The sequence below is a fragment of the Loxodonta africana genome, chromosome 10, assembly GCF_030014295.1.
Source record: "Loxodonta africana isolate mLoxAfr1 chromosome 10, mLoxAfr1.hap2, whole genome shotgun sequence".
Classification (NCBI taxonomy): domain Eukaryota; kingdom Metazoa; phylum Chordata; class Mammalia; order Proboscidea; family Elephantidae; genus Loxodonta; species Loxodonta africana.
Genome location: NC_087351.1, coordinates 106646421 through 106663011, shown reverse-complemented (window position 1 = coordinate 106663011; position 16591 = coordinate 106646421). Strand labels below are relative to the sequence as shown.

General features: G+C 39.4%; 1 protein-coding gene across 3 annotated transcripts in view; it reads right to left on the bottom strand.

Moving 5' to 3' along the window:
- UNC79 (unc-79 homolog, NALCN channel complex subunit) overlaps positions 1-16591 on the bottom strand; it is a 202209-nt gene that overhangs the window by 182378 nt on the left and 3240 nt on the right. For all 3 annotated transcript variants that reach the window (XM_064292905.1, XM_064292906.1, XM_064292907.1), the window contains exons 2-4: positions 10407-10499; positions 3458-3513; positions 2630-2759 (exon numbers count right to left, since the gene is read on the bottom strand). In XM_064292905.1, the coding sequence (XP_064148975.1) occupies positions 2630-2759; positions 3458-3513; positions 10407-10499 (279 nt within the window). The remainder of the gene's footprint in view (positions 1-2629; positions 2760-3457; positions 3514-10406; positions 10500-16591) is intronic.

The following is a 16591-nucleotide window of genomic DNA, read 5'->3' as shown; positions in this document are numbered from 1 at the left end:
AGTGAAGGAGTTACTCTAATCTTAGTAGGCTTATGCTAAGCTATTTTAGTGAACACAGATTCAGCTGGTCTTTCCTAAAGGCTATGTTCACAAGTGTAAGTGGAAGCAACTGTCAGTCTTCCAGGCTTCTAGAATGCCCTGACTGGAGAAGCCCTGAGAGTACGGCCCCCGGACACCCTTTCAGCTTAGTAACGAAGTCACTCCTGAGGTTCATACCTCAGCCAAGGATTGGACAGGCCTGTAAAACAAAATGAGACTAAAGGGGCATACCAGCACAGGGGCAAGGCTAGAAGGCAGAAGGGAACAGGAAAGCTGGTAATAGGGAATCCAAGGTTGAGAAGGGAGAGTGCTGACATGTAGTGGGGTGGTTAACCAATATCATAGAACAACATGTGTAGTGTTTAATGAGAAACTAGTTTGTTCTATAAACCTTCAGTTAAAGTACAATTTAAAAAAACAGAATGCTCTGAACAGGCAAATTACATTACGTGCCTTCTCCATTTAAAACCTGTGGCTTTCCTTTGTCATTAGGATAAAACCCAAACTCCTTCACAGGCTGATTAGGCTTTCTGCTTACTGCACCTACTGCTTGGCTGCCTTTGACTTTTTCCAATTCCTGAAAACTGTCTCTCTTTTCCCTACGAGTCTGAACGTACGCAGTTCCTTCTGCCTCAAACACATGTTTTATCCACTCATGATTACTCCCCCACTGAAGCCAAATGCCTACTCATCCTTCAGGGGTCATCTTTCATATCACTAACTCAGGAGATCTTTTCTTGACAACTTAGCTCCCCCCACCTCCCCACCACCAGGGTGAGATTATGGGTCCTTGTTTTGTGTATTTGTTCTGCTATAGCACTTAGCACACTGTAAGGTAATTACCTGGTCTTCCCCTCCTTCCAACTAGAATGTAAGCTCCAAGATATTAGTGACTTCATGTTTTGTTCCATGTTCTACCATCAGTATCTAGAATAATTCCTGGTCAAGAGTAGATACTCTGTAAATATTTGTTGAATAAAATAATTAATTTCCAGACCTGGATTGTATTAAGCTCTGGGAGTTCTGGTTTTGTGTCAGTTTTCCTCAACCCTGTATCATCAAAAAAAGTCTGGTGCCTGGCACATAGTAGTTACTCATCAAATATTTACCAAGTGAATAAATTCCATTTGATACGGGTTACCCACTGATAAAAAAAAAAAAAACAAAAACTGATACATCACATAAATGCTTGTTCTAGAGATCTTATGAGAAGTTGGTGTCAGGTATATCAGTCATTTCAGCTTTTATTCTATTAAACCCTTCAACTTTTTTGGTCCTTTTAAATACAAATTATCCACCTAGCAACACTTAAACATTCACTTTTACTATCAAGGATGTAAAACACCAATAATGCTAATTTCCAATAAAATATTTACTCACTGTCTACCCTCATTGTTTTATCAATATGATTGTTACCATTAAGATCAATATAATTTATTCTAAGTTTAGACTAAATACACCAAGGGCCCTCAAAGTCCTCCCCCACCCTCCCCAAAGGAAACCTAGATTTTAATATCTCTAACATTTTTTACATTTTATCTTTCATCAAGAATATAAAAGACATCTGAATTCAGTTAAATCCCCTTAGAACCACCTAAATCACCTTTGTGAAAAAGAGTGATACCAACAACAAATAGATCCTCAGAACACCAGTATATATAAACTCACAGTACTTGAATAAAACTAATTTTGCAAACAGATTTACCTCTCCAAATTCAGAAAAACATGCACACAAACATGGGGGTGGGGGGCAGTGGAGAATGAGCATCAGAAGCTCCATTAGCCATAGGCTGCATCTTTGATTTTATATATCTAAACACAAACAACAACCTAAGACCTGGGTTTGCTGGTTAGTTGGGTAGGTGGTTGGGTGGTTGGTTGGTGGGTTGGTTGGTGGGTTGGTTGGTGGGTTGGTTGGTGGGTTGGATGGTTGGTGGGTTGGTTGGTGGGTTGGTTGGTGGGTTGGTTGGTGGGTTGGTTGGTGGGTTGGTTGGTTGGTTGGTTGGTTGGTTGGTTTGGGGGTTTTTTGGGTTTTGGTATTGGGGTTGTTTTTGTCTGTTTGTTGGCAAATATATGTCTTTAAATTTAACGTCTAATTTTAATTTCTCAGTTATTAACTACACCAATACTCATCAATTGCTGAATCTTCCTGACAAACTAGGCTACCATGGTCATTTAATTTTTACTTAGTACACAAGCCAGTATTATTGAAAAATGCCCCAAGTCTTATTAGAGCAGAATGAGCCAGTTGGGTTTTTGGCTAAATGATGAGCAAATCTGCAGTATTACCCTCCCTGCTCACACCTGTGTAGTAATTAATGTTACACGAGTGAAGACCACAGATCAGTTATATAGCAAATGGAACTGGGACTTAAACAATTTGCTATGATGTCATGAATGCTTTTTTAATTTATTTATTTATATACCACTTCATTTCGGAAAAGATTTATGACTATTTCTAAAGGCATGGTCAATACAGTTTAGCAAGACTAAAACATGCACCACCAGGGCTCCAAATAAATAAACAGATGAAGCAAATGTGGCATAGCAGAAATAAACAGAGGGCATTCCAGAGCGCTTCTCTTCTTACCTGTGTATTGCAACCCCCTGTACTCGCTTATTGCTCCAGGAGGTTTTAAATTGGGCCAGTAGTGGAAAAGCATTTGCACAGCTGGAGGTTTCACTTGTGAAGGCCCATAAGCTATCACATACAAAAGATCCTAAAGGAAATAGGAAGCATGTTTACTTAACATCATCAAATAAAAATAAAGGTAACTCATTCAACATTACTAAGGCAGTAAAAATCTCCATGGAGGGGTGGAGGTAGGTCATTTCCCTAACACCACCATTCTCAGAGTTCACGGTCCAGGCACGCCTCATAGAGTAGCTCACACCAAAGCATTATGGATTTATTATTATTTATTTATTGGTCCTTCTGCATATAAGCCCCCCAAGAGGAGTCCAAAACTATACTACCTTTAACAAATTCTTTCTAATCAGATTAATGCTAAAGAAAAATCTTATAATAGCATAAACCACTTTGCCAAACACTGCCTTTTGTAAATATTTTCTTAAAATACATTACTTAACAGTTCACATCTACTATTCAAAAGAAGACAGATTCTCAAACAACCTTTCAGATTAAATACAGTTATTTGTCACTTAATATAATACCTGCTAAATTCCAAAAAGAAGATACATTCAGTTACTTTTTCTGTCAAAACGTTGTGTTCCTAAAGTATCATTCTCCTCTGGATGAAAAATAAATCACTAAGGAAGGAATTATAGGCTATGCCACACCAAAATAATAAGATATCAAAAAATTTGACCTAAACCATAGTTTTAGTATGTAAACAATTTTTACTATATTATATAAATTAAGTTTGTGGCTATGAGTTAAATTTGGCCCAAAACTTACTTTCCAGACTTCTTGTTTATACTTCATGAGGCACTCCAATAATTGACAATGATACACTGTAATAAAGAAAATGTAATTACCATGAAATATAAATACTGGACAAAACATCCCTTTAGATATAAAGAACTACATTCATATCATTTTTTTACTCTAATCATTAAATTAGAATGACTATTTCTGTACAGTCACATTTTCAAAAATCATATAAGCCCTTGACTTTATCAAACTTTATTCCAAGATCCTTAAGAAGCATTTTATTCATCATATTAACAAAAGAAATGTTAAGAAAAATCCCTAAGAATCATACTTCTATAACACAAATTTATATCAATATAATTAAGAATTTCCTGGGAGGGGGAAGCAGTTCAATAGGATCAAATCATCATTACCATAAAAACTCACCACCACCACCATATGAAGTATTATTCCCATTTTGCAGTTAGGAAACTGAGGCTTAGAAAAGTTAAATAATTTGCCCAGGTCAGACAGATAGCAAGTGACAGATTGATGGATTAGAATGGAAGTTTTATCGTTTGATCACCCATTCCATCTTGTATTTTAAAAAGCTACACAACATCAAGCTTTCTTGATTTGGTTAGGCTTACTTGGGGAAGAGAGATACCTTCACCCTAGTTTGATGACTGTTGATATCTTCCCTAATCTATCATCTAACCCCATCAAGCAGGTCTCACTTTAGTCACCAGTGGCCTCCACGTCATTCAATCCAATGGACATTTTTCAATCTGTTCCTTACTTGGCCCTTCAGCAGCATTCAGTACTGCTGTCCACTATCTCCTCTTAAAAACACTCTCTCTCTTTCCCTTCACTACATGATAGTCTAATATCACCTGTGGGCAACTGTTGTTTGTTACTCAGCTGCTATCAACAACCCCCTTCTTCCTTGTCCATCTCCCACTATACAGACTACAAAAAGGAGGTACTCACTTTCTCAGATTCCCTTGCAGCTACCTTTTGGCATGTGACTCAATTCTGGCCAGTAAGACCTGAAGAAGAATCTGCCAGGGAACTTCTGGGACATACTTTTTTCTCTGATAAAAGCAAAGAGGCACACCAGGAGACTTCTCTCTAATTACCCTGATCCTATATTACCTGTTCAGGATGCGGTTGTGTGCAGATATAATACCTCCACTCTGGCATCCATCTTACAAACATGAAGGGACATCCAAGAGAAACACAAAGATGCCATCTCAGCACCCTGATATTGTGGAGCTATCCTCAAGACTCCCTATTAAGTAAACAAAAAATGTTCTTGTAGTTTTAGGCTCTGTTAGTCAGCCAACCACATCCTAACAGGTACAAAATCGCTGTTTCTTTGGCAAGTTCATCCTCTTCCACTGGGCCATTGTGTTGGAGTTCCTAAAGGCCTGGCTATAGACCAACTCTTCTTTTCATTCTATGCTCTCTGCTAAGCAATTTCACAGTCATGTACAGCCTTAATTGCCATCCATATGTAATTCAATGGAGAGCATTGAACACTTCCATATAGGCTCAAAATTTATTGCCACTAGCCCAGAGCTCTATTCTGGGCTCCAGACCACATAAAACCATCTAATTACCATTTTCTCCTGGATGTCTCAAAGACACCTCAAACACAACATGTCCAAAATAGGCCTCCTGATCTTCCCCCTAAAAGCTTGGTCTTCTTCCAGAGTCTCCTTTCTCAGTGAAGAGCACCACCATGCATCCAGTAATACAAGCCAGAAACTCACCATACCCAATATGTCGCCAAGGCCTATCAATTTTACTTTCTAAATAGCTCTCAGATACAGCCACCTTTCTCAGTCTCAATCACCCCCATCTCTGACATGCCTAGACAAATGCAGTGATCTCGTTATTTGTTAATCTATGTCCATTCTGGTTTCTTTTCAAACCATTCTCAATTGCAGTCAGGGTGACTCACATCTACACACTAAAAGCCCTGTAGTGTCTTTCCATTCAACTTGAGATAAAGACAGAGCTCCCTAACAGAGCCCACAACATTCTGCATGTTCTGGCCCACAGAACTCTACAGTTTCATCTCATACCAGACTGCCCTCTCTGTCTTAGCCCCAGCTACCCTGATCTTTCAGACCCACCTGCTTGCCAAGCTCCCTCCTGACATGTGCCATTTCCGCCGCCTGCACTCCTGCCTCCCTTGCAGGCCTTCTTGTCGCTATTCATCCTTCAGTTCTCAGACCAAAGGTGACTTCCTCTCTGTCCTTCTCAATAAATGCAAAATCCCAGCACAACATACCTCCTTTGAAGCACTGGTCACAGTAGAAACTTTACACTCATTTTTGTAATTATTTGTTTAATGTTTTCGTCCTCCACCTGATCATAAGCTTTATGAGGTATGGGCAGGAGTCAGTTCTGCTTCACTAACCATGGAATCCCCAGTGATGACACAGAGTAGATACTCAATGACTATTTGCCAACTATATGAATAGTCCTCTAGAATCGGAATCTTGTTCTTAAGCCATCACTGAATTCTCAAGTACAAATGAGCCAGGACACTTTATCTTACATAGCATGTTACAGTGTCTGCTATACAAACCTTGTTCAGAGCAGTTCACTGACTGCTTCTTGGACAGACCTGAGAAGTCCCTTTGTTTAAAATGCTTGCCCCTCCCAGAATGCCCCGTTTATATGCTCCATCAAAATTTTATCTATATTTTAAGACCCATACTTAGCTCAAGTGGCATGAAGCCTCTCCTGGACACTTCGATCCATAGAGTTCTCTTTCTCTGATAAACTAACACTGTCCATAGTGTTTATTTGGAGTCCCTGGATGCTGCCAATAGTTAACATGCTCAGCTACTACCTAAATGGTTGGAAGTTCGAGTCTACCCAGAGGTGCTTTGGAAGGAAGTCCTGACCATCTACTTCGGAAAAGTTAGCCATTGAAAACCCTGTGGACCACAGTGCAACTCTGACACCCATGGGGTCACCATGATTCGGAATCGACTCAACAGCAGCTGGCACTGGTGTAATATTTTTTTAGTACTTTTCACATACTATGTTACATTGTTAATTAACAATTTATGAGTATGCTTAATCTCCCCAACTAGACATAAGCTCCATAGCAAGCATTATATCTTACATTTCTGTGTGGTTTTCACAATCCTTAGTGCAGAACCCTGTGAAAAGGAGTTACTCAATGAAAGCCTGATATTTGAGCAAGGACTGTGCTGTAACCTTTACACACAATCAGCTACAAGGACCAAGCTGCCACTTGTGGCCTCTCCCAACAAAAATTGAAATGAAGAATAATACCCTTCACTATTTGGTCCCGGAGAGTTCTTGGTGGATAGATCCTTACTTCTTAACAATTTCCCATATCATAAGACTACTTCGGGGTCTCAAATATAATTTCTAGCATAGAATCAGGTTATGAACATTCTCTCATGAACAAATGAAGCTATTGGTTGGAGATCACAGAAGTAACTCTATCTGATTACAATGGTTTTCCAGTGAAAAGTTCAATTCCATGAAGAAAATGGCTAATTGTAGAGAGGTTAGCATTGCTATTTATTGAGAGTGTAGAATGTGCCCATTTCTATGCTGAGTAAGCACTGTATGTACACCTAACTGGTTTAATCTTCAAAATAACATTTTAGAAGTCCTGCAAGAAGAATTGGAACCCAGGTGGCACAGTAGTTAGGGGCTCAGCTGCTAACCAAGAGGTAGCAGTTCGAATCCACCAGCTACTCCTTGGAAACCCTACACTTTCCTATGGGGTTGCTATGAGTCAGAATTGACGCAACAGCATTGGGTTTGGTTTGATTTTTGGTAAGAAGAATTGTCTCCCCTTTATAGATGAGGAGACCAAGGTTACAATAACTGGCCATTAGAGGATGGGTTCAGATGGGAACCCCCCTCTAATCTCAGAGATATCTAACCTCAAAACCCATTACTTTACTCACCCTCCTTGACTGCATTCCAACTTAGTAAGATCAAACCCTCATGATAATAATTTAATTAACTAGATTCTAAATGAAGGGTTTTTTTTTTCAGAACATGAAAAAATATATATATAGTAAGTATTAATTGTATTTTATTGTTCCTTTAAGCCAGAGTAAAATATGATATAACTTCCCATAAAATATTTTCATATATTTTGATTAGATTCATATAATAATCATAAAGGATTTTGATATTTGACAAGACAACACTCCAGGCTCAGAAGCATTAAGACTTTGAAATAAAAATTTTGTGTTTGATAGCAAAAAGATGGAAAAAACCTAGATGCCCATCAACAGATGAATGGATAAACAAACTGTGATACATACACACAATGGAGTATTACACAACACTAAAGAACAACAATGAATCTGTGAAGTATCACATAACATGGATGCCTCTGGAGGACATTATGCTGGGTGAAATAAGTCAATCACAAAAGGACAAATACTGCTTGAGACCACTATTGTAAAAACTCATGAAAAGGTTTACATACAAAAAGAAACAATATTTGATGGTTACGAAGCAGGGGAGGTGTGGGGATGGAAAAACACTTAACAGATAAGCAGTAACTTTGGTGAAGGGTAAGACAGTACACAATACTGGGGAAACTAGCACAGCCTGTACAAGGCAGGGCCATGGAACTCCATAGATACATCCAAACTCCCCAAGGGACCGAATTGCTGGGCTGAGGGCTGTGGGGACCATGGTCTCAGGGAACATCTAGCTCAATTGGCATAACAGAGTTTATAAAGAAAATGTTCTACATTCTACTTTAGTGAGTAGTGTCGGGGGTCTTAAAAGCCTGTGAGCGGCTATCTAGGATACTCCACTGGTCTCACCCCTTCAGGAGCAAGGAAGGATGAAGGAAACTAAAGACACAAAGGAAAGATTAGTCCAAAGGACTAATAGACCACAGCTACCATGGCCTCCACCAGACTGAGTCCAGTACAACTAGATGGTGCCCGGCTACCACCAGTGACTGCCCTGGCAGGGATCATAACAGCTGGTCCCAGACAGGACTGGAGAAAAATATAGAACAAAATTCTAACTCAAAAAGAAAGACCAGACTTGCTGGCCTGACAGAGACTGAAGAAACCCTGAGAGTATGGCCCCAGAACACCCTTTTAGCTTAGTAATGAGGCCACTCTTGAGGTTTACCCTTCAGCCAAAGATTGAACAGGTCCATGGGAAAAAAGCAAGACTAAAGGGACACACCAGCCCTGGGGCAGGGACTGGAAGGTAGAGGGGAACAGGAAAGCTGGTAATAGGGAACCCAGGGTTGAGACGGGAGAGTGTTGACATGTTGTGGGGTTGTTAACCAATGTCATACAACAATGTGTATGCCGTTTGATGAGAAACTAGTTCTGTAAACCTTCATCTAAAGTTCAATAAAATAAAACAACAATAAAAAATAAAATTTTGTGTTTGCTCATCCTGAGTCAAAAGCTCAAATATTATTTATTATGTAATTAAGTAGAAGGTAGAAAGCAGTGCCACAAAATTTTACAAATAAGCAAAAATAAAAACTGAGTTCCTATCTTAGTATGTGATAACTTTTAGTTCAATTTCCCAAAGTTCATCTGCAATTATACTGATGAATGAGGAGCAAAGTAAATCAATTAAAAAAATTGTTTGACCAGAGACTACACCAGCCTGAGACCAGAAGAACTAGATGGTACCCGGCTACAACTGATGACTGCTCTGACAGGGAACACAACAGAGAACCACTGAGGGAGCAGGAGAGCAGTGGGATACAGACCCCATATTCTCATAAAAAGACTAGGCTTAATGGTCTGACTGATGCTAGAAGGACCCCGGTGGTCATGGCCCCCAGACCTTCTCTTAGCCCAGGACAGGAACCATTCCCAAAGCCAACTCTTCAGGCAGGTATTGGACTGGACAATGGGATATAAAAAGATGCTGGTGAAGAATGAGCTTCTTGGATCAAGTAGACACTTGAGACTATGTTGGCATCTCCTATGTGAAGGGGAGATGAGAGGGCAGAGGGGATTAGAAGCTGGCAGAATGGACATGAAAAGAGAGACTGGAGGGAAGAAGCAGGCTGACTCATTGGGGGAGAGCAATTAGGAGTATATAGCAAGGTGTTTGGAAACCCCGGTGGCGTAGTGGTTAAGTGCTATGGCTGCTAACCAAGAGGTCAGTAGTTTGAATCCGCCAGGCGCTCCTTGGAAACTACTGGGCAGTTCTACTCTGTTCTATAGGGTCGCTATGAGTCAGAATCGACTCAACGGCAGTGGGTCAGCAGTGGGTAGCAAGGTGCTCATAAATTTTTGTATGAGAGACTGACTTGATTTGTAAACTTTCACTTAAAGCACAATAAAAAAATTTTTTTTTAAACTGACATCACTTAGGAATCAAGAAAATCCAAATTAAAACAATGAAATCTTATTTTTCATCCGTCCAGCTCTATATAATTCCTATTATAATGTTCAATGACTCTGAGGGTACAGTGAGACAAGTACTTTCGTGTACAACCAGTGGGAGTATTGAAAGTTTTTCAAGCTCTTCAAGTTCCTTAACTGAGTAATCCCTCCTTTATGAATTTATTCTAAGGGAATAATCAGAAAGGTAGTCAAAGGTTTATGCTCAAGGATCCTCATGCAGCACGATAATAGCAAATTCACAAAAATATTAACAGTGGTTATCTCTGGCTGTTGGAACTGCAGGTGATTTTTTTATATTTTTAATTTAGTATTTCTTCCACTCAATACTTCTATTCCATTAACTTCCAGTCAATGTCCTGAATTGTGTCCTCGAACATTCTAAAAAAAATCACTGGCCAGCAAGATTACTACTAATAGCAATGGACAAGGGAAATCTACTTCAGCTCAAGTCTGTTTTCCAACATATCTCCAATTGTTTATTCAAACAAGAGAAGTCCTTCTCCCATGAGAATGTCTACCTATCTGCTGGATGTTTAATTGTTGGTTTGGGGATTAATCCAGCACCTCCACCGGCTACTTACCCGGGTTGGATGTGTACTGCATTGCAATCATTAGCATGGATGATGCAGAGAGATTCACATGGGCAGGAACGCCTTCTCTCCTTGACGAACCCACTGGAACCAAAAGTGTTTTGATTAGACAATTTAATCTGTATATGTATTTGCAAATTTTCATAGTGCATGAGAGCGGAAAGGACACTTTTTTAAAGTCCCAACCAAACCAACGGAATTTTTGCACAAATAAAACCACAGAATTTGTCCTGGCATGAAATGCTACAGTTGTCATCGTCAATAGCAAACACTTAGTGGGAATCTACAAAGAGAAGTAAAAAAATGCCAAAATGTGGTATAATGGCTTAATCACAGTTGTACTTAGACACAACCTCCGCTCCCAAGCTGTTTATATCTAGGTGGAAAAGAAAGAGAAAAGAAAATTTTCTATGTGCCCAAACATACAGGCATGTAGACAAGTGAAAATAAAAGGGTTCTGAACCCAGCTTGAATGTTTCAGCTTTTAGAGATACAGATGAAATATACAACTTATAACTGGTAGTTTATTAATTTAGTCATGCATACAAATTATAAAAATAACACATGAATTTAAAAATTATTTTCCATTCTCACATATCATTAAACAATTTTACTCAAACCTTCACAATATGTCCATCCTCAGCGTCTTCATCATCATGAAAACCACTTTTTTAAAATCTTCCGGAGCCTACCGTCATCACAGTCATCTGTCTTGTTTGAAATAAAACACTTTTTGAATCTGTGACTGATGCTGTTCCTGGACATTTTATCCTGTGCCACAAGTGTTCAGTCACAAATCAAGTTGGTTTCTTCAAAACTCATCTTACAGATGTGTAATTGTGATCTCCATCGCATAATCACTTACTGTCCTGCTTGGATCTTTAAATGGCTTGTTTACAATGACATCCAACACCACATTAAATTTCTTCATCTCTTTTATTTTAATAGATTGTATCAGGTAGCCCCTGTAAGCATTCAGAACCAGCACTAGCAGAGGGCATTTTGGATAATAAGTTGTCTTCAGAAAGTACTTTATTATTCCAAACACAGTAACTGAGAGATGGTCTCAACAGGAGAGACTTTACAAAGGCTCAAATAAAAAAGGGACCCCTCTTTTCTCAGGGATGGTTGCAGAAGTGGGAGGAACCTCTCCTTCTAGTTGGCCTTGTACAGGAAATTGTAAAGAAAGAATGAACAGAACAGTGTGTAGAGAGTATCCAGTCCAGCTGCCATCAAGTCAATTCTACCTCCGTAGGATTTTCGTAGCTGTGGCCTTTTGGAAGCAGACTACCAGGCCTTTCTTCCAAGGTGCCTCTGGGTGTGTTCAAACCACCAACCTTTCAGTTAGTAGCTGCTTAACCATTTGTACCACCCAGGGGCTCCCTATAAAGAGTATAACACCCTCAAAAAGCCAGCTCTCAATTTCTACACACAATGAACACGGCCAACAACAACAGGAACAAAAAAAAGCAGATAAGCTCAAAATCTGCTTTTTTATTTCATTTTACATAAAAGTACAATATGTGGAGGTTACATCTCACCTACATCCAAAAGGATTAAGCAAAAACTTATAGTAAAACACATGTATAACAGAACCATTAAAATACTAATAAAAAGTGAGAGCAGACAAAATAAATTTAACTTTTTTTTTTTTTAACCTACAGGGCTTTAGACACCATAATGGACAGTGGACTCAACCACAGCTTTGCAGAAACAAACAAACAAAACAGAGCTATAATTAAGTTCCATTTACCTTAGTTCACTTTTATTAATCACTTGCTAGCTTAGCTACGCACTAACCCTCCAAGCAGGTGATATTCAGGTAGACAAATTAGTTTGGCTATGCAATACAAATTAATAAGAGTACTAATAATTTTACAAAGATATAGAGATCACCTCACTGCTCTTAGATGGTAAAGTGGATTTACCAAGGAAAAGGGCCTTTGAGCCAAATTCTAAAGAACAAGATGCAGCGTTTTCAAACTTTAGCCAGGGAGTTTGTTCCAATGCAGTTTCCTGGGGCGCATATCTAAAGACCCTGACTCAATCAGTTTGAGAAGCAGGAAAGTTACATGTTTAATAAGCATATCTGGTGATTCTGAAGCAAGCTGGCTTTGCATCTCCTTCTCCTTTGAGAAATACTACTAGACAGATGAGAAATAAGAAATGAAACACTCAGTAAGGTGTCCAGGTATGGAAAGAACAATTGCACGCCCTTTGAGCCCTTTGTTTTAAAAAAAAAAAAAAATGGTTTTGGGGGTCATCTAGGTCAATTGGCATAACAAAATTTATTAGGAAAATGTTCTGCAACCCACTTTGGTGAGTGGCGTCTGGGTCTTAAAAGCTTGCAAGCGGCTATCTAAGATGCATCAAGTGGTCCCAACCCACCTGGAGCAAAGGAGAATGAAGAACACAAAAGACACAAGGTCAACATGAGCCCAAGAGGCAAAGGGGCCACATAAACCAGAGACTCCATCAGCCTGAGAGCAGAATAACTAAATGGCGCCTGCCTACCACAAATGACTGCTGTGACAGGGAACACAACAGACAGTCCCTGATGAGCAGAAGAGAAGTGGGGTGCAGAACTCAAATTCTAGTAAAAAGACCAGGCTTAATGGTCTGACTCAGACTAGAGGAACCCAGAAGACATGGCCCCCAGAGTCTCTGTTAACCCAGAACTGAGACCATTCCCAAAACCAATTTTTCAGACAAAGATTAAACTGGACTAAAAAGCATAAAAAGCATAAAATAATACTCGTAAGGAGTGTGCGTCTTAGTTCAAGAAGATACATGAGGCAAAATAGGCAACTCCTGACTGGAGGTGGGATGAGAAGCCAGAAAAGGACAGGAGCTGGTTGAATGGACACAGGAAACCCAGGGTGGAAAGGGGGAGTGTGCTGTCACATTGTGGAGATTGCAACGAGGGTCACCTGACAATGTGTATAAATTTTTGTATGAGAAATTACCTTAAGCTATAAACTTTCACTTAAACCACAATTAAAAAAAAAAAAGTCAAGACTCAGACATATTGAAGAAAAATATATCAAATATTTTTTAGCCATTCCTTTTGGGGTGAATGTTTTCACCTTTGTTTAAATCCATCTCAAATTTTTTAGTAATAAGTATTTCTAAACATTGAAAACTACTATTAAGGGAAGCTAAGGATCACTGTCCTTGGAGGCCTTTAAAAATGGGAGAGTTGCCCAAATGTCTCAGATGATTTAGGTAAAGTCTATTTGAAGAATGGCCCAAATAGCTCAGTGACTTTGGATGTCCCACCTACCCCTACAAATCTACACTCCCCCTCAAGTATGGTCAGTCACAAAGCCAAAAGCATTTCTCTGGCTCAAGCCCAAGGAAATCGGCTTCAATACTTATATAAACAGACGGTGCCCTGCAATTTCTTAGCCCTCTGACAGACTCAATAAAATCAGCACAATTTTAATTTAATAAACACGCACAGGCACACATCATTTATTGAATCTTATTAAAAAGGCATGATGTAAACAGATGTGCAGCTTGTTCCCATGAGGGTGTATGAAGCCAAAAACATATACAATAGAAGGAAAAAAGAGAATTAATCAAAATAAGAATACTTCACACTTACTATCACACTCATGAAATACAATGAGAAGTTTTCAGACCTATTCCTTGATCCTCCCGGCATGAGAACAACGGTTACCACCATCCTCTCTCTCCCATGAGCAGTAACAATGTCTTCATCTGTTACTGTGTTGTATAGTTCCTACTGTACTATCTTGTAGAGCTCAATTTTGATTCTCACAAAAAGTATGTAGATGGTAAAAAAAAAAAAAAAAACAGTTTATAAAGGAGAGATCAAATTATTCACGTGAGATCACCAATATAATTATTAGGACTATAGCCCAGGTCAAACGTTCTACCCACTTATTCATTGAACGGGTTTTTTTTAGTGCCCCTTATGTGCCAAACATTGTTCCAGATCCTGGGGATACAGCAGTAAGCAAGACAGACAAGTCTTCGTACTCACAGGGCTTAGATGTTAGAGCTGTGTTGTCCAATATGGTAGCCACTAGCCACACGTGCCACCACCCATCTGTCAGTTTGTCATACTACAGTGGTTTGTGTATTACTACAATGCTGGAAGCTATGCCACCAATATTTCAAACACCAACAGGGTCACCCATGGTGCTTCCAGAATAAGACAGACCAGGAAGAAAGCCCTGGTGATCTACTTCAAAAATTAGCTGATGAAAACCTTACGGATCACGACAGAACGCTGTCTGATGGAACGCTGGAAGATGTATTTGGAAGGCACTCAAAATACACAGTGGCCACAACAAGGTACTCAAACATACCAACAATCGTGAAGATAACACAGGACCAGGCAACATTTCATTCTATTATACATAAGGTCACCATGAGTCGGAGCCACACGTGGCTGTTAAAATCTAAATTAATTAAAATTAAATGAGATTTAAAATTCAGTTCCTCAATCACTCTGGACACATTTCAAGTGCTCAGTAGACACACGTGACTAGTGGTTACTGTAACCAACAGCATAGAATTCTACAGAACATTTCTATCATCACAGAAAGTTCTGCTGGACAGTGCTGTTCTAGAGAAAAGGGTAAACAAATACCTGTGATGAAAAACAAAGCAAGGCAAGGGGATAGTTAGAAAGTGACAAATGATCTTCTTTTAGGTAGAAGGATAAGACAGGCCATCTGGGAAAAGGTGATATTTGAGCTGAGACCTAAAGAGAGGAAGCAAATCATGTCACTCTTTGGGGGAAGGACTTTGAGACAGAGGTAAAAGCATGGAAGCATGCTTGGTGCCTTCTAAAAAACTACACAACAGCCAACCTGGATAATGCAGAATGAACAAAAGGAGAGGTAGTAATAAAAGAAGAAAAGTAGGCAGGGGCCAGATCATAGAAGGCCTTGTGGGCCAAGCAAGGATGTTGAATTTGACTCCTAAGAGTGATGGGAAGCTCCTGGATGGTTCTGATCAGAGAAGTGGCATGGTCTGATTTACATGCCTGGAGGGTAGTGCTGGCTCTTCTGTGGATAGTTGACTGTAGGAGGGCTAAGAGTAGAAAGAGGGAGACCAGTTTGGAAGCTAGTGGAGTGGTTTAGATGAAAGATAATGGTATGAAGTTATCTGAATTGGGATATATTTAAATAAACCCCATTAGCCTCATACTTTTTTAGGGAGCAAAGGTAAAGGAGTCACCTGGGAAGAAGAAACACTGTAGTGCCCGTTCATCCATATGACAGAACCATTTCCTGTGCTGCCGTGCCTGGGTTAATAAGTGCCCCTCCTCTACTGAGCTCTTGAGTTTGTGTAGGCAGAGGTAACTACATCCCATGAGATAGGGTTTGAGCATAAGATACCCATGCCTTCAGAAGGGCATATCAGTTAAACATAAAGGGAAGATCAAGACAACATTACCCTGAAGTCTGTGCAGCATTGAAATATTTGCAGATTGGTAGATTAATGAAAAGTCACAAAAGCAGAATGTCCATTAACACTGCACATGTGTTCTATCAGGTTCTATGACAGCAAACAACTGTAACAATAGTTACGGCAACTGTTATACGAAAAAAGGGAGGAGGGGAATCCCAAACTCCAGAGGATGATCTCTTAAGCAATATTTAAGATGATAAAATTTCAAGACAACGTGTGAATTTGAGCAGAATACTGGGATTAGCTGCAATGGGATTTGACATGTCTCTGATTTGACAATGCCCTTAGTCTGTAATACACTTATTCAACATACAATATTCAAAGGCCTTTCCTTATGTGATCTCATGGTCTTCACAACAAACACTGGATGTAGACAGGGCACATTATGATTATCAACCATTTTACAGCTAAGGAAACGAAGGTTCGTTGAGGTTAAGAGATTTGCTGACAGCTGAAGAACTAGAATTCAGCTCCCTGGGTTCCTATTCCGGACCATTTTCCACAATTCCACAATAAAGCTTGTAAAATATAGTAAGGCCTACCTTATAAAAACAATCATTAGCTTAAAAAAAAACAGCTTGTATATATTAAACATTATTTAATATCATCGATATATCGTGTTGGTTTTTCACCGTCTTTCGTTCTATGTATTATTAGTCTTTGGAAGATCATAGAAGGATAACATGCATGCTCATCAGTAGTAAAACAAAAGATGACCCAGGGCCAAT